Raw genomic sequence first — 27,745 nt, forward strand, 5'->3', positions numbered from 1 at the left:
TACTGTGAAGAGGCTGCTTGTTGTGACAATGCTAAACTATTCCTCTGAGGCCACAGGGCTCATTGTGGTAAAAAAATCCTTTGAAAATACACTGACTCACCAGGAATTTGCCAGAGTCACATCCATGGCAGTGGTCAAACTGGGAGTAGTGGACCAGGACTCAAAGGTAAGACAACAACATCAGCCTCATAATATTTATAATATTTAAAAAAAAATATATTGGAGCTGCAATGATTAGTGAGTCAACAGGAAAATTAAACCAGAAATTATTTTGTGAATTGACCAAATGTTTGTATTGTAAGTAAATTGATTATAGGGCTGAAAGTCGGTTAATTGATTAGATGGTTGATAAAAACTATTTAGATAACTGATTCATTGCAAAATGTCAATCATCCTCTTGTTTTAGACTTTCAGATTTGATGAGTTATATTCTTGTTAATCATATATCATCATAAGCTGAATATAACTTGGTTTTGGACTAAGTGTCAAACAAAACAAGACATTAAACACATTAATGTCGTCAATCAAAAACTTGAAACTTATTTAGACATTAAATGGACCCACAGTTATTTGATTAATGAAAATGTGGGTTAATATTGAAAATAATTAATATTTGCAGCCTACCTGGATCATTAAAAAAGTAGTTGCAGCCCTAAAATGTATTTGAGAAGTTGCTCATAAAGATATTTACTACATGTTTAAAATCTCAGAATATTCCCATTTTAATAAGCAGAAGTCAGATAAGAAAACAATAACATGTCAGTAGTGATAACTATAATATTAAATGTGTCGAGTTGCAGCTTTATTACATGTTTCTTGGCTCAGTTCAGTCCACCTCGACGTAATGTTCTTTGCTCCATCACTGACACTCACCCTGTTTCCTGCTAGCAGCCTCAAGCTAACTCATGCTAACCCACGTAGCAAAGCAGCAGCGACTCTCACACAGTCCGTCCACCATGACAGGGGTTTACTGGGGGTTTCACGTTCCTCGGGGATGTCTTGGCACTTTCAGCTGAACTGTCACACCCGAGGGCTAAAAATACACAGGCACCGAGTTCGAGCTGCTGTGTGGCTAACGTTAGCTGACGTTAGCTAGCCGCAGCTAACGTTAGCAGGCAGCTGTTGTAGCAGCAGCTGCTGGTGCGGGTGAGTTACTTCGTGTCGAGGTTTTTCAATGAAACACGAATGAGATAATGGCTCATCGGACTCGGTTTGTTTCAGTCTGACACTGGTGCAGTAAATCTAAAGCTCAGATTGTGTTAACTCTCTACTTTACGATTCATACAATGTAGCTCTTCAGTAGCTAACGTGTGTCAGTGTGCTCAGTTAGCTTACTTGTGAGGCTATGTCCATGTTTAGGCACAAATACATTTGAATAACGACTGTATGGAAACACCAGGCTCTTTATCGCGTTTCCGGGTTTGAACTGAGACTTTAAAGAAAGTCAGATTTTATTTGGTTAAGTTTGTCTTAGAGCTCCTCCAACTGAGTGGTCGATTCGTGGATCTCCCGGGAAATAACATTGGCAACTGATTTGATAATCGTTTTATCGTCGATGTCATTTACCAAAGCAATAAACCAAATAGTCACAGACTCTGTCTGAGTAAACATTGGAACGTCTGACAAGTTATAGTCTAAAGGATCAATCGATCAGTCTATTGGTAGTGGACATTATGATCTATGGTTGCAGCCCATAAACCATAAAAACATCACAATTTGTGCCTTTTCTCAAAATGAGTATATCTTATTATGTATACTTTTAATACTTGACGGCATCAGTGTGTATTATTTATTGGCTTTTACTCTGAGATTCTTACTATTTAATGAATTGGTATTTTCTGAATGTAATTTATTAAAGTGTATGTAAACTATTGATATTCACTGCCAGTAAGGAAATTAGTTTACAGCGTGTACTCCCTCCTTGTCAGATGCCAACACCTTTTTTTCATTCTGTCATTAGTGATGTGCACAATAAAACCAAAGTGTAAGAGCTTAAACATCCCTAACTTATTTTTGACTAAGTATAGCAGTGTGAGGTGGAATGCATCTGTAATAACATAGTAATAATATAGTGTTAATGTGTTATTTTTCATTGACCATCTCACACATCTCACTTGTTAGGTACCGCTGTGAAAATGGCTGAGGCAGTTGCAAACGTGGCCCGGAGGGTTAATGAAACGGTAGAGGAGGGGAAAGATAACTTGGGTAAGATTCTCCTCACACATCTCTCTCTCTCTCTCTCTCTCTCTCTCTCTCTCTCTCTCTCTCTCTCTCTCTCTCTCTCTCTCTCTCTCTCTCTCTACAGTTTCCCATCTTGTGAATGAATGAACAGCCCTGATTCAGTTTTCTACTCGATGCTGTTTCAGATTACACCAGCGGGTGGTGACAGAGACTTCGATATTTTTTTGGCGATCAAGTTAAATTGTAAAAATGTAACATCACTATGTTAATACTTCAGAACCATATATTAACATTTTAATCCCTCTCTGCAGATCTGTCCAAGTGCAAGCTCATCTCTTTCCCAGACGGTGTGTTCAAGGTCCTGAGGAATGTGGCCGATAACATCCGCGTTGTCACGTTGTCTGACAATGAGATGAAGTCCATTTCCAGCAAGTTGTTCTCAACCTTCACTCAGCTCAGAGGTAGTGGATAATAAATACACCTCAGCTATTTGACTCGCAGAAGAAAAGATTGTGTATTTCTTCACCGTTCTTCTCACTTGCTGTTTACCTCACAAATGTTGGCAGGTTGTTTTCATACTGTGACAGAAAAAGACCCGCGACCCCTCGATTAACTCATGTTTTGAACTGCCCCACAGAGCTGGACCTGAATGGTAACGTCCTCACCAAACTGCCTGACGCCGTGGGAGAAATGGTGCATTTGACCAGTATCAATCTGGCCAATAACCGCTTCTCCACCTTCCCTGATAAGCTCACTGAGATAGTCTCACTGGAGAGGATTAACCTGGAGGGAAACAGCATCACTGGTAATAATAACATTCTGGAACATGTCGTATGTATAAGAGAAGGATATGTATATTTTAAGCATTCATTTATGTTGTGTTTATATATGTTTTTCTACAGAAATTCCTTTGGAGAAGTTGTACAACATGCCATCACTAAAGTGGCTAAACATGAAGTCAAACCCTCTGGACTCAAGCACTCGGTCCGCTCTGCAGTCTCCACATAAATTTGACATTTTGTCCACAGCAGAGTCGCTAAATGATTCTGTAAACCACGTTTAGACTGCATGCTGTGTGCCTCTAACTGCTTCAGTGGGATAACTCCTTGTGCCTGAGACATAGGAAAACAAGAAAACTTGAAGACATCACACAATGCTGTACAAAAAAGAAGAAAACAGACGTGTGTAAGGATGGTATTCTCTTCACTCGAGTGTGGCATTTACTTTGTCCACTCTGTATGAACCACAAGGGGTTGAGTGGATATTTGGAGATGAATATTTTACACTATTTGATCTTTTTTCATATTTGAGATACTTGCAATTATTTATTACTTTTGATAGTATGAAAAAAGTTTTCAATTAAAGCCTTTAAACAAGAAAATAAATTGTTGGGTTTGTTATTTTTTAACCTGATGTCATTATTGTTACTGTTTAAGGATTTTTTTTATTTATGTGGAAGATGGTATTATTTTTATTGTCGATTAATCTGACAATTAAAAAAATTATTGTACACTCGTGAAAAATGTCAGAATGGCTTCCTTTAGCCAAAGATGACGTCCTTGGTCCTTCCAATTAGTTTTCTTACAACCAACGGTACAAACTCCAAAAGTAAATCTTCAAAGTCAATGCTGCTGTAGGTCTACAATACAAGTTATTTTGATGATGAAGTCTAAAGAAATAGATTTGAAGCTTAGCCAATGATGCATGGAGTCATATGAGTCTCCAATCATTTCAAAAGCATGAAGTAATGCCCTGTGATTTCTACATTAACATGGATTTACTGTGGTGACCTGCACCAAAATGCTCACTTCTGATGCGACCTGGTCACCTTAGAGACATGTTTAAGTCGATCTTAAATCCTCTATCTGTGGTGCCGGCTGCAGATGACACAGACCGGTCCATAGGTGAGTGATTAGAAGTATTTTTAGTTTGCAGACGTTCTTTAAATAGCAGCACTGCAGAGTCGGGATCACTGACGCTGATGTTTGGGCTGATACACAAGGAGAGCAAGAAGAAGCTGGTGGCCAGTATGATCATGAGAAATCAGAAATTCACTAATGACTGGGAGGCACTGCTCTAATCACACTAAATATTTATACATTTCCCCAAATAAGAAGCTTATATATGATCATTTATTCTGGTTGTAATAAACTGCCTATTTAAAGACCATAACTGTTAATGTGTTAATGAATAGAATATAATAGTCAGTCCTATTACAGGCGCTACTAGTGGTAGATGCATACAATTTAAATGAATAGATTTGGTATAGAATAGCCCATTGCAGACACTTTATCACAGAACAATAGAGATATAAAACAATATAATCATAATTATTTAATCAAATCTGAAAATAAATGTAAGTTTTAATTGTATTTGTTTTACTCGATTCTAAATTGTATGAATATATTGCAGTTGGTAAAGTCCTATGTCTTCTTATGATACAACAAATAATCAGGTCGAAACAACAGCTCAAAGTGAAAGACAACTAAACTAATTTATTTGGTTTCGGTTATTCTAAAGGTCTCATAAAATGTCTCATAAAATGCCAATATTTAGCATCAAAATAGTAAATGTTTTTTTATTCAGATTGTGTCTAAATGTAATTCATAAGTGTGTTATCAAATAGTTACAGTGACAATGTGGAGGCAAGAAGTCACGACACAGCCACAGCAGCTAATCCTGCTTTGTTAATCGGTTTACAGCTAACGCCAGTCAGCTCCATCTGTTTTGGTCTTAAAAGGAACTCTCCAGCTCCTCAGCTGCACTTCAGGGGAAATGGAGGAAAACAATCACTTTGCAGGTGCAGATTGTAGAAACCTTGATAAGTGGCACTCTGAGAAATTCTTAGCTACAGACGTCAATATCTGATGTGAGGAGAACCCAGTGAGTGTAAAGAGAGCAGCCTTCACACTCCTCATCCAGCAGCTCTCTAACGTTTGGGTTTAATCACTGCGCATGTCTGCTCCTCTGGCTCAGTGACTGCCTGTCACTCAGCTGCTTAGTCCTCCTGAACCAGTCCCCGACCAACAGAGCGAGAGTTTCCAACCAACAGCAGAGATGAGCTTCAGCATCGAGGAGCGGGGCCGGCCCAACACCCAGGACCACAGGGTGTTCTTCAGTAAGCAAGCCACTAACTATTCATTAGGAGAAAAATCCCTTCCCACTTAGTGTTATAGTCGCTTGAATAACATTGGAAAGAGAAACTTGTTGAATAACTCAAAATATACATCAATTAGATTCTTTCAATTGTGTTGAACTAAGGCTTGTTCACTTTAAATTGAACAAACATTAGGTTTAACATTTCTGTGACAAGAAATTATGGAGCTTTATAAAGGAATCACACAGTTTGTTTATCTCTATTTTTAACCTATGTAAAATATGATTATTATTATTAGGAGTAGTAGGAGGAGGAGGAGAAGGAGGCAGAGTAATGGTAGTAGTGGAAGTAGTAGGAGGACTAGTAGTACTAATGGTAGTAGTTGTAGTAGAAGTAGAAGTAGGAGGAGGAGGAGGAGGAGGAGGAGGAGTAGCAGTAGTAGTAATAATGACGTTCAAATGAATATGAGCTGACATGTCCATTCCCCTGACATAGAAAACTCTGATGGTGAATACATCTCTCCGTTCCATGACATTCCCATCTACGCAAATGAAGCTGAGGTGAGCGTCATGTGTCTATTGAATGATAAAGAGACACATTGGTTATATCTTTGTATGCAAAGGTTGCACCGCCAAGTACATCACGATAGATTTTTGTTTGCCATTTGTGTTTGGCCTTTGGAGGCTGTGGGGCAGAATGGCAGAATTTCTCTTCAATGGTGGATGGAGGTTTTCCCCTCAACACAACCTATAGGGACCTCCTAGATGAACTTCAGTGAATCTACCTGTAAATACAAAGGTTCACATCAGAGCCCAATATGTTCCTGTTGTGGGTCATATGTGAAAATAGATTTGTCGCGTTGGACGTAAGTGAAATGTCCTGTTAAACTATCTCACTGCTAATAACTGCAGGTTTTTAGGGACAGTAGTGCCTTTCAGTATTGCTCAGGTTTGGGGTCGATACAAATTTAGTGTTGCAAATCACTGCTCTGTTCAGTTATACATATTATTTCATCCCTCCATCATATGTATCATATCCTGGGGAGTCATGAAGTCGTAGCCAAGACGTAAAACACTAACTTTTTCCTGCAATAATCACTTCAAACATGAGTTGTCTGGCTGAAGTGAATTTATGATCCTCTTGCAGGAAATTTTTCACGCTGTTGTGGAGGTTCCAAGGTGGACAAATGCAAAGATGGAGGTAAATACTGTTTACGTATTAATATATTTTGGCAAACTAATCATTTTTAGTGCATTTTTTCTCTGTGTTTTCAGGTTTTCATACATAACAACATATTTGAGTTACTCATCTTATAGATCATGTCATTTATAGGGACCAGCTATCGTTTTTTCTTACACAGCGACCACAGTTTAGTTTGTCAGTGTTTCCTTCTATTTTATTTCTTCTTGCGTTTTCTCAGATTGCCACCAAAGATCCACTGAACCCACTGAAACAAGACCTGAAGAAGGGGAACCTCCGTTACGTAGCCAACGTGTTTCCTCACAAAGGTTACATCTGGAATTATGGAGCTATTCCTCAGGCAGGTCCAACTCAAACTCGGATCTGTTTTTAGGTGACAGCAAACTAAACTCTGCCTCTGCTCCATCAAACATCTCTCTTTGCTTTCCCTGTCGACAGACGTGGGAAGACCCCAACCACAAGGACGGCGACACAGGATGCTGTGGAGACAATGATCCTATTGATATATGTGACATAGGGAATAAGGTACTGAAGTTATGGATATTGAGATCACAGACAATTATTAAAGTGTTTGCAGGAAAACAAACAAATTGCATATTTTATTCTTAGGTGTGCACACAAGGAGAAATAATCAAAGTTAAGGTTTTGGGAACTCTGGCTTTGATCGACGAGGGTGAAACCGACTGGAAGGTCATTGTCATCAACACTGAGGACCCTGAAGCTGCCAACTTTAACAGTAGGAATTATATTTTGTATACAGTTTTTTTTCCCATGATGCCATTGGACACATTCCACTTAAGTCTTTATTTAATCTGGTTCTTTCTTGATTGATCGCAGGTATCGAGGACGTGAGAAAACTTAAGCCTGGATACCTGGAGGCAACGGTTGATTGGTTCAAGAGATATAAAGTCCCAGATGGGAAACCTGAAAACCAGTTTGCTTTCAATGGAGAGTTCAAGGACAGGGTAAAATATTTTCGCATTTAAATACACAGCATTGAAGTTGGCAAATATCACATTTACATATATTTATATGAACGTATTAAGACCTTTTTTGAAGCGTGAATGGTATATAATTAGTTTTTATTTTTACATTCCTTAATTTTGTCTGTTATATCTAAGCTTAAACTTGATTTTTGACTGGCGTATTGATGGGATCCATGTAAGGAAATGTGTTGTGTTCTCCAGGACTTTGCCATCAACACAGTGAAGAGCACCCATGAGTTCTGGAAGGCTCTAATCTCTAAGAAGACCAGTGCTGGCGATTTAAACTGGTGAGTTCCCAGTCAGAATATCCTCCATCGTGTAAAAAGAGGACAACAAATGTGACAAATGCAACAAGACATTGTGAAAATAAGCCTTTTGAGGTTGTTACACTTTTAAAGCTGAGGTTATTCCCTTTTCTTTCATTTCTTTCTCGTGTCAGCATGAACACCAGTGTGTCTGACAGTCCGTTCTGCTGCTCCAATGGCGAGGCCGAGGCTGCCGTTAAATCTGTGAGTCTGTTTTATTTTCACGTTTTAGTCAGTAGCCTCAAATTCTACAACCTTGATGTGAATAGACACGATAACCTGATACGACCTCGGGAAACACCAGAGGATCATTATGGTGACAGAAAAATGCTGAAGGCCTTTTCCTCCAGGTGCTGGTTTATAGAGCCTTCACAAAATGGAAAACTGCCCCTGAGATATATACAACACTTATTTTTCAGTAATTTATTTTCTTTTATTCAAATAAACATTAAAATAACAACAAATTTGTCATTCAGAATGAGTTTGATGGGCGAGCAGGGCGGCTTGATTTCAAACAGCTTTTATACATATAACACTTAAAAGCATCTGCTAAATTGAAAATAACCCTTTAATGATTTTACTAACTATTGCAGACGTGTGCTCCTGGAGCTGAAGATTCTGTTCCAAGTTCAGGTGGGTGTTTGATAGATTAACTTTTTTTTTTGCTGGCACTATGTGTTTTTGCTATATGAAAATCACACATGTCTGATCCTTTTTCAGTCGACAAATGGTTCTACTATGAGAAGTAGGAAAGAAACATGAAGATGTGGCTTTTATTGCCTACTGTCGTCCTTCGCCTGATTTCGACTCGTCTGAGCAGCACATGGACTGGAGAGACTGGACGTCACATTTCACCTTTCTGTTCACACTTGTTGTTGTTGCTCTAAGACCATGATTTCAAGCTTGACAGATCACAATAATAAACCACAATGAAACCCAGTCTATAGTGTATTGTATTCATTATCATTCAGACTTGATTGATCGGAAGTGAATAACGGTTCATTTATGCGAAAATACAAACAGAGAGAAATCAAGAAACACACAGTTGTTCTAATAATCCTCTATATAGTCCCAAAAAATATTTTTGGATCTATGCATGAAGTCATCTATGACTTGGTTGTGACATCACTGATCACATGACATCGTATGATTTGGAATAATCATCTGATCGACAAAAGCTTTACGTTGTCCCTGTATTGTCTGCAGAGATAAACATGTATTTATAGATACCCTCACAATTACTATGTCAACGCGTGCACTCACACACACACACGTTTGTACATCTATGTTAGTGAGGACATTCATAACCCCAATTACCGGTGTAAACATACAAGTAAATAGAACATACAAGTACGTATATGCAGAATATATAAGAATGCAACCCAATAAGATCTCAAAACATAGTACACAGTACAACATAATAGTGCAAACATATTTAATGGGAAGTATTTGTCCACAGGATGTAGTAAATGGCAGCTAAAGACAACAGCAGTTGTAGTATGATAGAAGCATTTACAGTAAAAAAAAAAAAAGTGAAATTAATACAAAAGGGTGACAGGTGCATGTTTACATTGAAAAGATTCAGTAACAGATCTTGAAAATGTCCTCACTCTGTAGGTTCTACGCTTAAAATGGTCCTCATAAAGGGATAAGTACAGGAACACACGCACACATACATACCTTACAGGAGGGATTTACCGCTTCTCGTCACCGGAGGGCGCTGTTGCGAGGAACAGGACGCCAACTAAGCCACGAAGAAGAGGGCCTCCCACAGCCTGTGTATCCAAGGAGACCACGGACCTGTCACCACAGCTCAGGGTCGCGAGGTGAGTTAAACATTAATTATAATAATCCACGAAGTGACAACACGCTGTGATAACAACCTCCTTCAACGCGGAGCCGGCTCGCTGTCAAGCGTTGACCTGACGCAGCGTCCGGCGCCTGGAAAGCACCGGAGCTCTAAGCGGCAGCTAACATGCTAATGCTAACAGGAGCTGAATACCACGAACCCTGTTGAAATAAGATTAGAAACTGGAGACAATATGGCTGCAGAGTCTGTTGGTGACAGACGGAAACATGTCAGTGCTGGGGTCTGTAGGTGTCTCTCTACTGCGCACGAAGCTGTCGAACGAGGGTTAAACCAAGACATTACTTTGAGCTACAGGCAGATGAGGACAAGAGTTTGGAGACACTGACATTTATGGACGTGGTCTTTTGGCCTAAAGGTATCAAAAGTCTCATGCGACACCAGAATAGATTCCCACGTTACTTCAGGACATTAAATCGCCTCCATGATGTAATGTAATGCAAATGTGACTCTAGATAAACTGCGGGATGTTTAATTTACATGTGAATTGCAAATATATTGAAAAGACAAAAGTATTCCCTCAATAATTGCACAAATGATTCTACACCTCACAAACAATAACTAATAGTCCACATAATAAGTTTCACAAAGATAGTTGTTGTCACAGAGAAGGGCTGAAACTTATCATTATTACCACCATCGATTAATCTGCTCTTTATTTTTCCCCGATTGATTTTTTTGCTTATAAAATGCTAAATTAAAATAGGTGAAAAATAAATGTCTTGTTAGATTTTCCCATGGACCAAGTGTTTTGTTTCATCAGACCAACAATAATCAGATTGGGAAAGTGAAAGCAGCAAATATGAGACATTTCTCATTGAAAACCCATTATCAAAATTCATTTTCTGTTGATAATGATGTGATCGAAAACATTTTTCCAGAGCAGGATTCTGTGATAATAACCCGGACACTTTCTTTTTTTTTCTTTTTCAGGCAAAGAACAGCGAGATGTCGTTTTTATTTGACTGGCTCTACAGGGGGCTTAGTAACGTTTTACAGTTCTTAGGTAAGTGTCACAACGAGCAGCACTACAACCAATCATCATCATGTAAGGGGAAAGGAATTCTCACAAACTGACTCTATAACTTTTTAATCTGCTGGTTTACTGCATTGAATGAATCTTTCCACATAAGCAGTATTTAAATGTTAAATGTGGTCCAGGCAGTGTTAGGTAAAGATTTGTAATTAAAAGTCATGAATTGTTGGAATAAGAAATTCTCTCCCCCTAGGTCTTTACAAGAAGAGTGGGAAGCTGGTGTTTCTGGGCCTGGACAACGCTGGTAAAACAACACTGCTGCACATGTTGAAAGATGATCGACTAGGTCAACACGTACCGACACTGCATCCGAGTAAGTGACATTTGTAGTGTTGATTGTGGTGTTCCATATTTGCGCGGTGTGTTTGCTCAGTTGTTCCCGTGTTGGACAGGTTTCTAGTTAAGACAACACCACCTCATAGTATAGTACAGTTCAGGTTGTATCCTTTTGTTCTCTTTTGCAAATATAGTACTTTTAAAGTCACCGTATTTGAAGTGATGTTCCTTTGGTGCAAAACAAAACAATCTACAGGTCTGTATTAGTGATGGCACCAGTAACATAAAGCAATCTGCTCAGATCATGAGAAACAGGTGTTTTCCTTCTTTGTACCTCAAGATCTTGACCTGTTATCTTTTCAGCAGTTCAGCCTTTTGCTAGTTTTCACATATAATCGATTGTGCTCACTCTTGTGCCAATATCGTGTGAGTATTGTGTTGCTCAAACTATCACAGGCATAAAATGCAATCTCTTCCCCCCCAAGCTTCTGAGGAGCTGACAATCGGTGGGATGACGTTTACAACGTTTGATCTGGGAGGACACGTGCAAGGTGAGAGCTTCATTTCTCACCTATAATGACAGAGATAAAAGAAACGCACATCACAGATTGTGTTACTAAATGTGTTGTCTGTGAAAGCTTTTTAAATAAGTCATGTGTGATATTCTCTACCACTAGATGTCACACTAGCAGCATCCTCTCGGAGCACAGCTATCGCTTCATCATGCACAACCCACCATTAATATTTTTCATATACGCTTACAGTTCTTGTTGCTGCCACTTGGTGTCTCTGTTTTTCATGCTACACCAAGTTGTGATGACATTGCAGTAGGATGTGAATCAACTAAGATGCAGCTACTAAACCTATATGTAAGGGACAAGAGAAGTCAAAGGCAGAATGTGCTGCTGAAGACCTGCATGAAAAAATAGACTAATCCACTAGAGCGTAAAATGAATGGAGACGTGTTTTAGGAATAATTATAACAGTACTTTAAATCGCATGGTAAGACAGTGAATTCACATTAATAGTAAATTCACTTTTATGTCGCCGAAATTGAGTCTCCGAGCGGTGCTTTCACTTGGGGTGTGATGAGGCTATTACATGTTTGAGTGGATTCAATTATGGGGACAGATCCAGGAACAGTTTTGTCTCTTTCATTTACTGTGTGTGATTTTCAGAGGAAAGAATTTATGGAAAGAATGAGTCGTTTTTAATATCTATGTTGGTGTGGAATGGTATGGTCTCACTGACTGCCATTCATACAGTTTGGTGACTTGTCATAATACCCAACACAACTCCACCTTCTTCAGCCTGATTACATAAACCCGTGTGGATGTGCAGTTAGTTTGTTCATTGTGCCACGATATTCACAGACACAATATAGACACAATTGATTTTCCTCCAGTTTCCATTTAAACAATCTGAGAGTTTCATTCACTGCCACTAAGCTGCTGCCGATTCACCGTTTCTCCCACAGCACGGAGAGTGTGGAAGAACTACCTGCCCGCTATAAACGGAGTGGTCTTCCTCGTGGACTGCGCGGACCACGACAGACTCCAAGAATCCAAGACCGAACTCGACGTAAGATTAACAGTTACAAGCTTCTCCCGTCGCGCAGCACTCAAGGTTGTCTGTTAACTCTGGATTTATAATATGATGATTGCGCTGCTCTCGTACTTCCAGGCTCTGCTAGCGGATGAAACCATCACCAATGTACCGGTGTTGGTGTTGGGTAATAAAATCGACCGTCCGGAGGCCGTCAGCGAAGGAGGACTACGAGGAGCTTTTGCTCTCGATGGTCAAGTCACAGGAAAGGTCGGCCACTTATCTTTAAATTCTCAGAGATGAAATGATTGTGAGGATGTGTGTGGGCAGATGTCCTGGTGTCGTCCTCATTCATCTTTGTCACCAACAGGGAAACGTGTCTTTGAAGGAGCTGAACATTCGACCGATGGAGATTTTCATGTGCAGTGTGTTGAAGAAGCAAGGCTACGGTGAAGGCTTCCGATGGTTATCACAGTACATCGACTGACCTGCACGACTGAGGAGGGATTCCCTCGACACGTTCAAACGACTTTGTCTCTTCCCCAACGTCGATCAAATCACATCACAGCAAAATTATTTTATTTAGCATTAATTCAGGGTTTGAAGGTTTCTATGCAAACTTTTAAGAGTGGTTCATGGTGAACTGTTAATGTGAGAGTTGTCCAGCTGCATGACAAGTTAATTAGATCACATCGTACTCGATAACATCACATGTGCAGCCGCCCACTGAGCAAGAATGTAGATTAATAGACATCAGTGTTGCATTAATTATTATTTAACTGCTTGAGTTAGAATTTATTAAGAAGCGGAATGAAGATTAAGGTGGTAACTGGTTTATAGTTTATCATAGTTTATAGTTTAGATTTGAAAACTGTTTCAGTTCCAATGATTTGAAGCCATCGCCCTCAAAGAAAATGGCCACAGCTGTTTGCTAATGTCTTCAGCGTTAGAACGGAGACGTCCAACTTCTCACTGAGGCAAAGTGACGCAAATCCCCTTAAGAGTCCAAAGAGCTGAAAGGACAACGTGACGTCCCACAGGGGCCGACACGGTGAAGTAAACAGAGTCGTGTTGAGCAGCCTGCTGATGAGTGTGTTGTGAATAATGATAATAAGTGGCTCACTCTCAGTGTCCCGGTGGAATTGGCTTGTTAATCTTGGCTCCTGCAGTTTTGATTTCTCCCACGCGAAGGCAGCTAAGTTGAGGCGCGCTGGTCGGACTGAGAGACGTCTTTTCTGAGGCTCATACAGACATTCTCTGACTTTCAGCAGCTTTACGGAGGCAGTAAATAAGAATGACCAACCTGTACTGTTAGAACATACATAGTTCTGAGTGTGTTTATTAAAGTCTTTTCATCCTTTCAATTAGTGTTTGCTACTTCTGCAATAAAACAGCGTCTCATTCTGTATCTCTGCGGAGTGTTGGTTAAAGTGGATTCAAATCCAATATGAAGCAGCAATATTTTAAATAAGAGATTAAAGTACAGGGGTTATTTATTTTTTATGATTAAGTCCTTTATTCCAGAGCAATATATGTAATGTAAAGTCAATGTAATCAGCATGTAAACTGTACAAGGTGGAAATCCTGCAGGTACAGACGCACTTTTTGATTATCTAAGAAGATATGAGAGTGCACTTTGCAAACCTGTAAATGAATATTCTTTAATATATACGTTTTCTTTGAGTAAACATGTGTTTACAATGATTTGTATGACTTTGTATCTTCGTTATTAAAAAGTTGGAAGTAGATAAGGAGGAAGGGAAGTGTGTGTGATCATTGTTTAATGTTCTCTTCTCCTCCTGTAAATTATGTATAATACAGATGTAAATGTTTGTAATGTAAATACTCTGGCTGACCTCAGAAAGTACTATTAGTTATTTATACCTATCAAGTTATATCTATTATTTGTTCCATTTGTTTTTAAGCAATTACAGTATCTGTGCAAATGGTTTCAGCTTAAATGAGAACATCTAGAAGTAGTTTGCTCCATGAGATGAGATGTTGTAATAAAATCCACCTTTTATAGACTCATCTGGGTCTTTTGTTTATTGCAGTTTTTTAATGTGCTTATATCCTTAGTTCAGGCTGAACTACTGTTTAAACTGATACGAGTGATACTAATGATAGAAGTACCAGTCAATAGTAGTAGGCCTAATAATAATAACTATAATTTACTGACTTTACTTACTTGTACGATTGTCAATTGTATTCATGTGAACTAGTAAAGATCCATCATTGCTGGGTTTATCCTCCGTCTCCCATGTGACAGTGCTGCCTTCACATAGCAGTTGCTCAGTGGCTCAGTATTTGGCAGCCAACCCTGCTGTAATTTGTTCCTCCAGCATGAGGCGGCAGCTCGGCACCAAAATAAGCTCAACAAACACCCGTATCTCATCTGAGAGGAAAGTCTGGAGCCTCCAACCTCCTCATTTTTATTCCACCGCCGTGATCGTAGCCGACGGTGAAATATTTTTTTGTTAACACCTTATTAAACATAATCACATGTAATTGCAGTCGTGGCTGTAAAACACCTCCAGCAATCAGAGCTCCACCCGCCAGGGGCAGGAGCCAAAGGTCAGGAGGAAGTAGTTCTGTGCTGTGAAATATTTGAATTAGCTCACCCAGCTTATGCTTCATAAACACATTACTCCACAGAGCGTGAGATCTGTGAAAACAAGGCTGGTTCCTTTATGCTGAAAATCTGTTTTTAGCTCACAAGCTAAATTTAAAATATTGATCCTCGGAGGTGAAAGAGCTGCAGATGGTGAAGTAAGGAGCCTTTATCTCTCAGATTCATTCAGTCTCCCCACCTCAGCCCAGTGTTTCTTTCTTTAAGGAGGGAAATGGTGTGTGACGAAAACCTAATTCCTCCCCGGATGATAAATCTCAACCCCGAAACAGCGAGAAAAGATTCCAATCAACACACAAAGCTTGGCTCCCGGTGCCTTTATTAGTAAAGTGCTCAGCCTAGAAGTACATTCTTTATGTTACTAACATGCAATACTAAAAACAACCAAACGTCTGGCCCATCGATAGCATGAATGAAGACATGGCAACGAGATTCTCATGGAAAGAAAACAAAAATTACAATGTGAATTCAAGTATACACACAGAACTTCAAGTAATGCACACGTTGTTCTTTTCTTTTTTTTTAAAGAAACACAAAATACAGATTTTCAAGTTGCAAATGAAACGTAGTTGTGCCACATTCTTTGACATGAGGAAGCAGAGGACAGTGAACTGTGGTTTTCAATAAAAATTAATCCGACTGGAAATATAGGTCCTGTGTAGGTGTGTGTGTCTGTGTGCGCGTGTGTGTGTGTGTGTCCATTGAATTCCCGAACACATCAACGATTTAAAAACTGCTATGAGCTGTGGTGCACCTTTGTCATAAAGGTAGCTTGAAACCATGGTAACCTGAAGTCCTCGCGCAGCTCACCTCACAGATAATTGGATCTATGTACACAATCCGTTCAGAAATACACAACACGTCGCACTGAGCTGATTTAAAGGAACGTTCCATTTGGAGAGACGGGGCTCATTCGCCTGTTTGCTGAGAGCTAGAGGAGAAGATTGGTCGAGTAAATATGAAGCTGGATGATCAGCTGACCTAAACCTACAATAAGCATTTTACGGTGCCCAATATGGAATAAAACAGCAAATGAGAAAAACGCAAACTCAAATCACACAAAAAGCTGAATTTCCTTCCAATTGAGAAGATGGACAGTGCTTCTGTCCAATCAGCAACAAGCTTCGCCGACAGCCGTCACCTTCCTTTTCCATTAGAAGTTAATATTGTTGTGTTTTAGGATTTGTTGTTGTGTTTTTCGTGAATTGCAATTCGGGGCCACCGTATTTTGGCCACTTGCAGAATAACGTCTCGAGAAGACAAAACACATTAACAACATTATTTCAGTTACTCATTTTACACACTGAACAACTAAGGAGAAACGTTAGCTCTTATTTAAAGGCGTGTATCCGTTTGCCTGATGAATATAAATCACTCAGTTTTTCAGCTCTGGTTTAGGTCTCTACCGTCTCCTGAGAAAAATATCTGACTATTAACCTGGAAATGCTTGTTTCTGATTGGCTCTGAGGAGGAAAGAGATGCTAGTGCGACGTTAGCGTGCGTGAAGCCGTGAATCAAAGCAGAAGATTTACTTTGAAAGCATTTTAAAGGATTTAATTTGAACCTGTAGGTTTGTCTGGATGAGCAATTCGATCACAGTGTTCCCAGTGTGCCATTTAATGCACTGTAATTATGAAGATATAAGACTGGGAGCATTGGGGAAACCTTTATATTACAACAACCGTGAGCACTTTTACAAGGGGTTCTGTTCTGGAGTATTTCTTCCCCTGGACAGTCCATAATGTTTCATAAAAACTTTGCACTGTGGTTTCCATAGAGTCAACAAATAACATATAAGATGTTTTAGTCAGCAGCATGGAGAGTAACATTATTTTGGAGGATACACATATTTGTGGACTGATACACACAAGCACAGTAAATCTCCCTGGCTGTCAACCAACCCTGGAGGGTAACAGCTGGAATGAGTCCAGATGTGAAAGTGTATCGGCCGGACTTGGGCTAAAGATGTTTATTTTAATGTCAACTCTTAATGCTAAGCTAAGCTAACCTACCCGACACAAGTGCGGTATGGATCTCCTCCTCTAAGTTTCGGCAAGAAAGCAAAACAAGCTCCCAAACTGTCAAACTGTTCCTTTAAATCCCGATCTCTTGTCATTCCAGTGGGATGACGGCTCTAACACTCAAGCAATTGTTGACACAATACAAAATTACTGGTAATCTCTATATGCATAGATGGCGGTCGGACAAGATCTCTGATGGACTTTAGCTACCTACGGCGCAGGAGTCAGTGGGTCCTGCTTTTCAGGACGGCAAAACAAAAAGCTCTGTTGCTGAAAAAAAACAGAGCAGAGAATGAAGCAATTACACTTATCTAAGACAAAAAAAAAAACGGGTCATTATCTCATCACTGGACCTGCCCAGCAACACATCACATCCCGGCAGGATGATACACAACTCCACGCCTCCTCCGCAGTCCAATCCCAAAATCTTTTGCCTGTAAAGGAGAGAGCCATCCCTGTAGATTCTCCAGGCCCTGCAGCCGAGACTCTGCTCTCCGCTGACAGTCCTACCAGATGTATCCTCCGTCGTCAGCCTCGCCTTCCTCCTCCTCCTCCTCCTCCTCCTCCTCCTCCTCGCCGGTGTCCTCCACCTCCTTCTCCTCTTCATCCTCCCATCCCACCCCGCTGCCAAAATCTCCAGAGTATCCAGCCACCTCATCTGGAAAAAGGTAAATGTATTAGAGCTGGAAAAAAGTTATTTCATTCCCAGAAAAATGTGTTATCTGGTAAAAATCTGATATATTTTATTTTTTATTGTTATATTATACATTTGTTTATTTAATGTATTTGGGTTTTGTTGAAAAAACAAGGAATTTGAATACTTTGACAACCTTTAATGGCATTTTTCCAAATTATTGATGATTGATAGATTAATTGAAGATTTTAAGGAATAACTGATATATCACAATAGTGATTAAGGGAAAAAAACTAAGTGATTGTGGACAGATGCAGCGATTGCTTCCCATCTGTACCTGCTAAAATAATATTCTAGTCTTAAAAACCTTTTGTGAAAAATCCCAAACTCATAAGTCAAACTCATGAGTACTTAAAAAAATCTGTCATTTGAATGATAGAAGAATATCGCGGGTCAGTCACTGAACAAAAAGACTTCACAGGAAAAAAGATGAGTTCACAAGAAGAAGATTTTGCAAAGTGTGAGAAATGTCGGTTCCCTCTTACCACAGTCGGGGTTGCCATGGATTCTGGTGCCCATCATCTCTCCACCATGCTGGTCCACGCACCAGCACTCCCCTCGGCTCTGGTCACACTGCACTTTCTTGTAGTAGCCGTCCTCGTCACAGTTGGGAATGTACATCCCTGCAAGGACACACACACACAGACACACACACACACAGGACAAGTTCAACTTCACTGCTTTACTGCGTTGCTGTTATTTATGTGTATGGTTCCTTTTGCCCGAGGTCCCTATAGTCCCTTGATACTCCCCTGGTCTCCAGAGGTGTTCTAACACGACTCCGGCTTTGGAGCCTGTGCAGCGTCGTTGAGCTTGCTCGGTTGATACTGGAGCGTGGGGGGGATTTCTCGGGGAGCTAAACATGGGTGTTAGCCTTGCTCTTTCCCAAAGCCAGAGCTGCCCCCCAAGCCCCCCCCACCCTCCACCCCCCCACCTGATTAGGGCCTAATCCCAGCCATGAGCTTGTGATCTCTTTTAATGAGCAGCTCTTCCAGCTCCAGGCCTGCCGCTCCGGGGCGCCTTGTTACATAAGCACACCCGGAGACCCCAAGCGAATGGAGGGGGGAAGCGGGCCAGCTGGATGGTGCCGCTCATGGCTCGCCACTCGGTGTGAAAGGATCTGGAAGGGAGTCGGTGGTGATTTCCCATTCCAACAGGTCTGTCTGTGCGAGTCGAGCAACCCTCAGTCAAACACTTGTTGAACTTTGGGCACAGTGAGAGAGAATGTGTTTACCCGGCTTCTTCTTGGCCGCCTCCTGCACCTGGACCCTCTCCAGCTCGGCGAGGCATGGCGGCTCTGTGAGAATCGGATAGAAAAAGAAAAGTGATGACAGGCAATACTTAAGAACGGTCCCCCCCCCCCCCCCCTCAAACTTCATCTCAATCAATGCCCCTCATAATTACACTTTTTTGCCTGTACTGATTTGTTTAAGAAGTCCTATATTTCATTCCCTCAGAGCCTGATCGATCGCGGAGAGCTTAGGTGAAAGAACATATGGATGTAGTCTGAGAGTGACGAGGATATGAGCTGGCCCTGGAGAACAAAGAAGAGACTTATCGAGCTGCTGTGGAGGATTTCTGTTGTGTTTGCACAAAACTAGATGATTCATGGGACGTCGTCAAGTCTCTGAGGCTTTGCTGTCGAGCCCCAGAGGGAAAGGCCTTGTTTTGATTATTTCTTAACATTCAAAATGTGTCCAAATAATTATCATGTAACCATTGTTACTTAATGGTTAATGGTGAAGTGTGTGTGTGTGTGTGGGGGGTCAGAGTCACCGATTGCTCGCAGGTTAAACATCCGATCAATGGGATAATCAACGTGCAAATGAGGTTACTGCCAGAGTATCCTGTGTTTTAGAGAAGGTCAAATGGAGCAAATCGAGCACATGTGTACAGATGGAAATGCACCGGTTCTATTAACAATTCAACATTTTGAAAAGGCTTCAGAAGAAGAGGCCTTGGTTCAAGTTTGACATTTGGGGAAAATACACTTTCTTGATATTAAGCTGTTCATTTGAGGGAAGTGCTGCTTCCCTGGTGTCGAGGTACAAACGCAGTCATACGTTATATGAGTCAGAACAAAAGTCGGTAACTACACACCAGTCTTTTCAGAACCGGGTTGCTCTGCCACTCAGCCTTGGAAAGGGATTAAACATTAAAGTCACGTCACTGAAAACCCTCTGTCTCCCTCTGATGTAACCTCGCTGTTATTTCACCCTTTTTATTTCGAGAACTTCACTCAAAATAGACTCCGCTCTCACGGCTGCTTCTTCTACTCACTTTCTCTCCAGAAGCAGAGGCACCACTCCGCCGTGGAGACCTTCCCGTCCTTGTAGCTGTCGCAGGAGTTGAAGAAGGGTCGGATGCAGACCTCGTACTTGTCCAGGTTGATGGCGGCCAGCTCGGCCTGGTCCAGATACAGGTCGCTGTTGGTGTCCAGCCGGGAGAACATCCAGCCGATGGATTCCTTGCAGCTGGCCACCAGGCTCTTGTCCAGCACTGCCAGAAATAATTTCGCTTACTGTTTACACTACAGCTCTTTGCACGGACAATTGATTTGTTTGTTGGGAGACAGCAGAGAATAAAAGCCGCTTTGAGAGTTCCTAACCTGAAGCGGTGCCAGCTCCGAGCTTGCCAGAGTTATTCCGCTTGGCGTTTCCATGAAGGAGCTGGAACCAGTCTCTCAGGCGGTCGCTCAGGTCTGCCAGGTCCTGGCCGGTGCAGCTCTCTAAACGAACAAAAGAGGGAATCCCAACATTCAGAACCCTGACAGACACTCAACAGCAATCTGTCTCACCTTCCCAAAAGTGCAGGCAGCCGCTCGGCACCGCTTCACATTGCCCTTACTACCGTAGCGTGAACAGAACAAAAGAGTGTGAATCTATTGAGGTTGTGTTTTCACGCTGTGATTTTATAACTGTCTGATCTGCCAATTAACGAAAACAATTATTTTGAGATCAACTCCGCTGAAGCAAATTGCTGTTCTCCAATAAAAATCCCCTTTTAGTCTCAGGCTAAGCACTTGTTCTGAGCTACAGATGAAAAACAGGGGTAACATTTCATCCTTTTGATCAATTGGCATTTTCACTTGCCGGAGAGCACAGACAATCAATAGTGTTTGGCTGCAATGATAGATAGTGTCCACTCTAAATAATTAATGACTACATGATTGAAAGGGCAGTTTAGCCACATGGGGGATATTTGGCTAACAGTAATCTCTAAAATTGGCAGGTATCGATCCCAAACATCAAGCATTGGATTTAATAGTCGTCTCAGTGAATCTTGCACCCATCCTGCAGGGCGGCGTGCTGCGTGTGCCCCCCCCCCCCCGGTGAATCATCACTTTCCCTTTTTTCTTTTTTGAAACCTTGACTCATGACAGTGATGCAGACATGGAGATGGAATGCCCCCAAAAATTGAGATGCATGAATCTCAGAAGGTGACGAGAGGGAACTTGCCACGTTTGGTGTCGGCGCTCGTGACGGTGACGGAGGCTGTGGCGCAGGGGCAGAAACCGGCACACATGACGTTCAGCTCTTTGCCTGTGAGGCAGGCCTGCTGCTCCAGCTTACACTGTCAGCAGAGAGAGAGAGAGAGAGAGAGAGAGAGAGGAGGGGAGGTGGGGGGCACAGATGCAGTTAAAATATTTATGGGGGTGACCGCAGGAAAGAGAAATTCCTCATTCGGAGGAGACACTGCTGCACTTAGAGGGAGGCGGCAAGAATGAGCTGTCATTTTTTCCGCCGTCTTCTCATGCAAGGTCAAAATTAAAAACTATACATAAATCAATAAAGACTCCTGGCGGTGGCCGGTGTACGGTGATGCTGCTCAAGACGACGTCCGCCATCAATCACGCGGCCACGTTGAAATGGCGCCCTCGTCCTCCTGCGAGCGGTGATGAACTGCGCTGCCCACGCTGCGCCCTGCGTATGTGTCAGCGTAGCAGGAAACAGCACTTGACTGGACTCCTCTCGTTATTTAAAAACGATGACACGGCCACTTTCCATTTCTTTTCAAGGCTTTATGGAGCCAGACGCCGGCGATAAACCAAAAGAAGAATTATCTGGGCTTTCAGGTCTAAGTGCTTTCAAAGAGAGATGCTTTCCTTTTTTTTTTACCTCGGAGGCGTAGTTGTGTCCGTCAGAGCCGCACACAGGTGAGGAGGCCGCCACGGGACAGGGCTTGCAGCTGCTTTCACCGGCCTCTGCATTCCCCGACTGTTTGACTCTGAACATGGGAGGAGAAGAAGGGAAGTTAACATGTCAGTTCTCCAAAATTACAAAAAGAAAACACTGCTATTTAACCTCTACCCCAGGGATTTCCAGCATTACATTCAGTACATGGATATCTGGCTGTGTGGCCCCCCCCGGATACAAAATGTGTTTGTGCTGCTCACAGTGGATTTAAACTCTGGGTAAAATCCAGCTCTTGTATTTACAAGATCAAGTATCATAGTGACGCACTTACAGAGAATTATCACCTGAATCTGTTTCTCCCTTCAGATTAACAGAGCTTCAGCACATATCAGCTCATCCTTTATCCGACAAACACAGTTAAACAGTAGTAAGTGACCATTGTGGAGCATTTAGAAGCTAATGAGGCGCTGGTGGGGACCAAAACCAGAGCCCAAAGAGAGAGGACAGTGGGAAAGATTGCTAGGTGACAAAAGACATGATGCCAGATGAATGTTAATGTAGCAGCTATGGAAAGATGGTTGTTACTTTTGGATTCTGTAAGCACAAAGGATTCCTGTTGCAGCCGACGAAGCCAGAAAGGGATAGATTAAAAAAAAGAACTAGATTGAAGTGAGAAAATATGTTTTGCCCTTTGTGAGAATGGCTCAATTAATATCCACCAGCTTGCTGAGGTCAAACACAGTAACAGTTATAAATCTCCTCTAACAGGATCTGTTTTCATCGCAGCTCATTTGTATCGCTCTCCTGCAAAAACTGCAGCATTCGCTACAACCACAGCAGACACTGGTAATCTCCCTGTTAATATTTGGACGTGTGGCTTCATAAAAACGTCCCTCTGCTTGCTCTCCTCTCGCACAGTGATCGACTCCACGTGCACTGTGCACGAGCATTAGGGCTCTCCGCAGCACCACTTCTAAGCAGGCTACCTAACGATGCCGGGATGGTTTAGTGTGGTTGCGTTCGTGCTTATCACCCATTATTCCACACAGTCCCCTCTCATCTCTGGAGTGACTCTGTAAATGAAGCACTTTATTGAAAAAGATAAACGCCTGCCGCCGCCGGTAGACTTTGCAGGTAGTAATAATTCACTCCATTAGTTCTTTTCAGGCTGCAACCCTGCTCATTTGTTTTGCAGGCGAAGTGGAATTGATGGCAGTGAAGGGACAGATAAATGATTTTTTTCACTGGAGGTTTACTACAGAAAGGCAAAGTGTTTTTTTTGTCTCTGAAATTCTTATATAAACGCAGGTATTAAACTGTGTTAAAGAGTTTTCTGTGTGATTTAAACCTCGCCCCTCCGCTTCTAGTGCCACTGATTAGTCTATAAAATGGTTTCTAAAGCTCAACACTGACCGTTCAGGGACATATTATTCGCCACACAAGGGGAAGTTGAGGACGTAGAATTCAGTGTTCATGTGGCGTGAGACATACAATCACTGTTGCTAGGTGACGGATAATAAAATAAAAGCAAAAAATGTCTATTTTAAAAAGCTTTCATGTTTCCTCTATCTCACTGTCTTGTCAGGGTAAAAAAATGGCGTGATAATTAAAAGTATTAATAATAACACTTAAAAAGTTACTTCAGTGGGCAATCATTTCTTTAAATATCGACACACAGTATGTCACAGTGATAGAACTGTCACCATAGAATGCTGTTTTTGGTAATTCATATATTTTTACTCCGATGCCGACCTACACTTCTGAAATAAAGCTTAACTATCCAACTAACTTTAGTAGATGAAAGGAAAAGACAGTTAGATAACTAGCTTCTCTGTAAGGCTGCACCAGAGGCTCAATATAAAGATGGACGACATCACAGCTTCCCAAAAATGAAGCCAAATCATCTTGATCGCCCCCTGGTGGCTGCAGTATAGATCATAAACCCCGCCTCCTTCAAGTTAGCAGACAGGGATGTCACGTTTTATTCAAACATTTTATTCGTACGTGGAGGAAAACGTTTTTTATCCGAACTGTAGAGAGGTCCATCTTTATATACAGTCTACGACAACATAAGTAAAACAACGTTATAGCTCAGGGAAGTTTCGGACTGTGTACCTTTATGCTTTTGCAGATGTACATTTTTATTCTGGCTCGACTGTGAGTTCACAATCCATGTAGCTTTAAATAATTAAATTAATCGTGCATTCTTTCATTATTAATGCTGAGCCAAAGGAGTTGATGATACATCATGCATTAGTGCATGATGAGTCATGTATTAGTTGTGCATTAATTAAACATAAGGTATTTGCACTTGATATCAACTCTTACCCCATAAAAACTGGCACATATCTTTACTGTTTCTGATAGAACAGCAGTAATCAACACATACAAAATACTTTGATGAGAAAATAAATACCAGATTTTTATTTCTTAATCACTAGTGAATAATTAATGTGAATGTTAATGGAATGAAATACCACTAAACTGAAATATTTAACTCTGGAAACCGTTTGTATGCTTTCAAGTGGTTTTAGTTCGAATCATATTGAAATTGATATGTTCGCTTCTCAAGTAGAAATTTACAATTTCAAATTTATTTTTAAATTGCTCAAATTCAATGGGCTAATTTTGGGTCAGGTAAAAAAAATCATGTTTCTTTATTTTCCATGGTCTTATTCATAAAGTTTAAGGAAATTTAAATGAATGACCCACACATATTTCAGCGTTATAGAACAATTATTCAGTCGTGATAAAAGTTAAAATATAGATATTCAGCTGACATATCTGATGTCCGAGTTGCCTCCTTAACTGTCCATGTTCAGTTTCACCACATCCATCCACTCATTAGTCACTGCTGTGGGTGTGGGGGCTGCAGTGACTTCACTTCGGACTCGTGACTCTCTCTCTGTCTCTGAGTCGAATCAATACATCTCCACCCGGATGCTGACACGCAGCGATCGGCTGTCGACACCACAACACGTCGAGTAACCACATCGACACGACTCGGGGGGGAAACCGGCCTCCACCCACCTGTGCTCCAGCTTCTTGCGATTGACACACATGGCCCTCTGGGAGCCCTGAGCGACGCACATCTTGTGGCGGCTGCACTTCACATTCTGGCACGGGTCCTTGGTGATGTCCATGGCTGCGAACACAAAAACAACAACGCTGAAAATCCAGAGGTGTCAAACACAGCTGAGGTGTTTTGATTTCAACACCAGGAGAAAAAAAACTCATCCTATGTTTCCTTTTTTTATTCATCTTTTGCCCCCAACCCCCAAAAAAGAAAGCAATTTTATGTTCTGTATAATCAAGTTTAAATGATCTTTTGTCTTAACGCAATTGTCTTTTTCACCGGAGACGTATGTAATATAGATGAAACTTGCGAAGACAAATATTCTGGCAGCGTGCACAAATGAGCCCATTGATTTTCTAGTCAGCACTGCTGAAAACATGGACGCCTAGCTGTCATTAGCGAGGCAGCCCATCGTCAATAGCACCGCCCGCAGTCTCCGGCGGCTGTCTCTGATTGCGAGAGGAACCTGACAGCCCTGACTGAGCGTCTCTTTCTCTCGGCCTGTCACATCTCACTTCCCCCACGTCAACTTATCACTGGCTCTCCCCAGTTTGCCTTTTCTCTGGCTCTCCCTCCCTCTCACACACATGCTCCATCTTTATCTCCCAGTCTCCCTTTCTTTCTCTCCTCTTCCCTCCCTCCCTTCTTCCCTCTGCTGCATCTCTTTGGAGAGTTGAATGGTTCAATGCTAGCCTCTTTCTCTTTTTTTTTTTTTTCCACTGATAGACTGAGACGGAAATAGCACTGTGTCCTTCACCCCCCCCCCCCCCGCTTGGTGGTCAATGCCACCCGAAACTGCCACGCTCGCCCGGTCCCATTTACCACCATCGCCGGAGACCGAGGCCTTGCAGACTCTCAGACAGATTTAAGAGTGAGTGGCAGGCGGCGCTCGGCGAGAGAGATCTAAGCGGTGAAACCCTGAGTCAGCTCCGAGCAGCTGCTTTGTAGTCGACACAGTCAACAGACGAGGTGGCTGCCAGCCAGATCCCCGGGAATCCAGCGACGAGGTGACACTTTGATGCTGCAGGAGGGAGGTAGGAGGGAGCGGTGGACTTTCATGGAATCAGTGGATGACAAGGTAACTCTGAGGGATTCCAAAAATACTGGTAGGAGGCTCTGGGCCCGTGGTGCTTTTGTAGCATGAGAGAAGAAGACTAGGTATGAAACTAAGCTGTCGACTTGAGTTTACAAAGAGCCAAAGTACTGCAGCACTTCCCAGCTGGATGGAGTTCCGGGAGTCAGAGTTACAGAATGTGCAATTTATTATAGAGGTAATGAATTTGTCCTTCAGGAAAGCAGGTATCTCTCCCATTTGAACAAGGTTCTGAAATATCTATACACCAGTGTTTAGTTCTGTAGTGTTGTTCGCAAAACTTCCGGGAAGTAAACTTGAGGAAGAATGCAATCTAGTTATTATATAGATTTTTGCCGGGAAATGCTCACATTTGCCATCACATATGCACACTATTACTAATAACTAAAAATCTGCTTGATGGTAATGTTGTACTATGACTATTGTGTGTATCATAATATCTTTTGAGCCACACTCGATGTCTGATGTTTTTCAGCTTCAACCTTTTCCATCAGTTCAGTCCATCATTTTCTCAGAAGTACTAAAATTACAAGAATGACGCACAACTTTGACTTCACAGAGTAGATCAATGTTTCCTCTCTCACCTCACGTTGCAACTGGACTTTAAGCTTTTGAATAAATTGCTACCAAAACTCTGAAAACACCATTTTCCCAGACTCCCACTGCATTCAGAGCGAACTTACAAACAATCCACAGCAAAAAGAAGAGCAGCTTGTAACGTGGGCACACAGATAACATCCGTGGGATCAAACAATGTATTTGAAGAGGCAACCCGCTGCTGCTGCTGCTGCACAACTGCAAACGCTCATGAAAGAACATTTAGATGTTTGGAATGCTACGTGACCGAATCACAGACTGAGGTGCTTCACAAATGGCGCAGACACACTTCCTCAAAGCCTTCTCTACATTGTTTGTATTCATTTGGTTACAACTGCAGCCAAGGAACGATGGAACGGCTTTTGGAGTCATTCTACACAACTCATGTTTTAGAGGGAGGGAAATATAATGAGGGCAAGGCACGGGGGTCGGGTTTCACAGGGAGATGGTTCTTGGTTTGAATCCTGGTTAAAAAAAGAGAAGAAAAAATAAATTGGCTTCGTGAAGTACAAATCGGTGAATTTGAAATGTGCTCCTCAGAGGGGAAGAGACTTGTAGCACTAAGCCTCAGCAGAGAAGCTCAGAGAACTGGATCCTGGCAGTGGTGGTCGCCAATAAAGTCCAAACAGTCATACCATATAAAGCATTTTGTGACCCACTTGACTTTTATTCACTTCATCTGCTACAACACCTATTCTGCCCGGCCGTGATTTAACCCCACAGGCCGATCGATATACACCCAGACTACGACAGAGGACGATTTGTCTCCTACTTCCCCTTATTTAAAAATAAAAATATAACCTTCCATAACTGTTGGCGAACATATAATTTTAACTGTTTCTTTTACGGCAAAGAAAGTCATCTCATATTTCCCGAGCGTCTCAGCAGATAACATCTCTTCTCATCACTCAGGTTTTCCTCAGGTGGTGGAGGAGGGTGGTGCTTTTGTTGAAACAGACTCCAGTCACGGACCATAAACTTTTATGGAGGAATAGAACCAAACTCC

General features: G+C 41.6%; 4 protein-coding genes across 4 annotated transcripts in view; 3 read left to right on the plus strand and 1 right to left on the minus strand.

The window, feature by feature from the left end:
- The first annotated feature begins 865 nt into the window (after nt 1-865).
- On the plus strand, nt 866-3,581 carry lrrc20 (leucine rich repeat containing 20). The gene is made up of 5 exons (XM_053413507.1): nt 866-1,146; nt 2,122-2,205; nt 2,493-2,642; nt 2,819-2,986; nt 3,084-3,581. Exons 2-5 carry the CDS (start codon nt 2,136-2,138, stop codon nt 3,242-3,244), a joined length of 549 nt encoding a protein of 182 aa, XP_053269482.1. The 5' UTR covers nt 866-1,146; nt 2,122-2,135; the 3' UTR covers nt 3,245-3,581.
- Nucleotides 3,582-5,238: 1,657 nt separating this feature from the next.
- On the plus strand, nt 5,239-8,518 carry ppa1a (inorganic pyrophosphatase 1a). The gene is made up of 11 exons (XM_053414000.1): nt 5,239-5,299; nt 5,774-5,838; nt 6,425-6,478; nt 6,699-6,818; nt 6,917-7,003; nt 7,088-7,214; nt 7,316-7,443; nt 7,666-7,751; nt 7,904-7,973; nt 8,363-8,402; nt 8,490-8,518. The coding sequence occupies exons 1-11, from the start codon at nt 5,239-5,241 to the stop codon at nt 8,516-8,518; spliced, it is 867 nt and encodes a 288-aa protein (XP_053269975.1).
- A 989-nt stretch (nt 8,519-9,507) lies between these two features.
- Nucleotides 9,508-14,524, plus strand: sar1aa (secretion associated, Ras related GTPase 1Aa). The gene is made up of 7 exons (XM_053413465.1): nt 9,508-9,595; nt 10,570-10,642; nt 10,866-10,985; nt 11,434-11,499; nt 12,426-12,529; nt 12,632-12,763; nt 12,864-14,524. Exons 2-7 carry the CDS (start codon nt 10,585-10,587, stop codon nt 12,978-12,980), a joined length of 597 nt encoding a protein of 198 aa, XP_053269440.1. The 5' UTR covers nt 9,508-9,595; nt 10,570-10,584; the 3' UTR covers nt 12,981-14,524.
- Nucleotides 14,525-16,158: 1,634 nt separating this feature from the next.
- LOC128426860 (testican-2) overlaps nt 16,159-27,745 on the minus strand; it is a 35,370-nt gene continuing 23,783 nt past the window's right edge. The window contains exons 4-11 of the mRNA XM_053413910.1: nt 25,004-25,118; nt 21,956-22,064; nt 21,296-21,410; nt 20,446-20,565; nt 20,118-20,336; nt 19,072-19,134; nt 18,323-18,460; nt 16,159-17,801 (exon numbers count right to left, since the gene is read on the minus strand). Of these exons, the coding sequence (XP_053269885.1) occupies nt 17,650-17,801; nt 18,323-18,460; nt 19,072-19,134; nt 20,118-20,336; nt 20,446-20,565; nt 21,296-21,410; nt 21,956-22,064; nt 25,004-25,118 (1,031 nt within the window). The 3' untranslated portion in view covers nt 16,159-17,649. The remainder of the gene's footprint in view (nt 17,802-18,322; nt 18,461-19,071; nt 19,135-20,117; nt 20,337-20,445; nt 20,566-21,295; nt 21,411-21,955; nt 22,065-25,003; nt 25,119-27,745) is intronic.

The sequence above is a fragment of the Pleuronectes platessa genome, chromosome 21 (genome assembly GCF_947347685.1).
Source record: "Pleuronectes platessa chromosome 21, fPlePla1.1, whole genome shotgun sequence".
In the NCBI taxonomy this organism is placed as follows: domain Eukaryota; kingdom Metazoa; phylum Chordata; class Actinopteri; order Pleuronectiformes; family Pleuronectidae; genus Pleuronectes; species Pleuronectes platessa.

Excerpts from the sequence above, each read along its gene's own strand:
- lrrc20 (XM_053413507.1), top strand. The coding sequence starts at position 2,136 with ATGGCTGAGGCAGTTGCAAACGTGGCCCGGAGGGTTAATGAAACGGTA. Across the intron at positions 2,643-2,818 it reads AACCTTCACTCAGCTCAGAG|AGCTGGACCTGAATGGTAAC; the intron begins GTAGTGGATAAT and ends ACTGCCCCACAG. Across the intron at positions 2,987-3,083 it reads GGAGGGAAACAGCATCACTG|AAATTCCTTTGGAGAAGTTG; the intron begins GTAATAATAACA and ends GTTTTTCTACAG.
- ppa1a (XM_053414000.1), top strand. The coding sequence starts at position 5,239 with ATGAGCTTCAGCATCGAGGAGCGGGGCCGGCCCAACACCCAGGACCAC. Across the intron at positions 7,004-7,087 it reads TATGTGACATAGGGAATAAG|GTGTGCACACAAGGAGAAAT; the intron begins GTACTGAAGTTA and ends TTTTATTCTTAG. Across the intron at positions 7,974-8,362 it reads CCGAGGCTGCCGTTAAATCT|ACGTGTGCTCCTGGAGCTGA; the intron begins GTGAGTCTGTTT and ends TAACTATTGCAG.
- sar1aa (XM_053413465.1), top strand. The coding sequence starts at position 10,585 with ATGTCGTTTTTATTTGACTGGCTCTACAGGGGGCTTAGTAACGTTTTA. Across the intron at positions 10,986-11,433 it reads CGTACCGACACTGCATCCGA|CTTCTGAGGAGCTGACAATC; the intron begins GTAAGTGACATT and ends TTCCCCCCCAAG. Across the intron at positions 12,764-12,863 it reads ATGGTCAAGTCACAGGAAAG|GGAAACGTGTCTTTGAAGGA; the intron begins GTCGGCCACTTA and ends TGTCACCAACAG.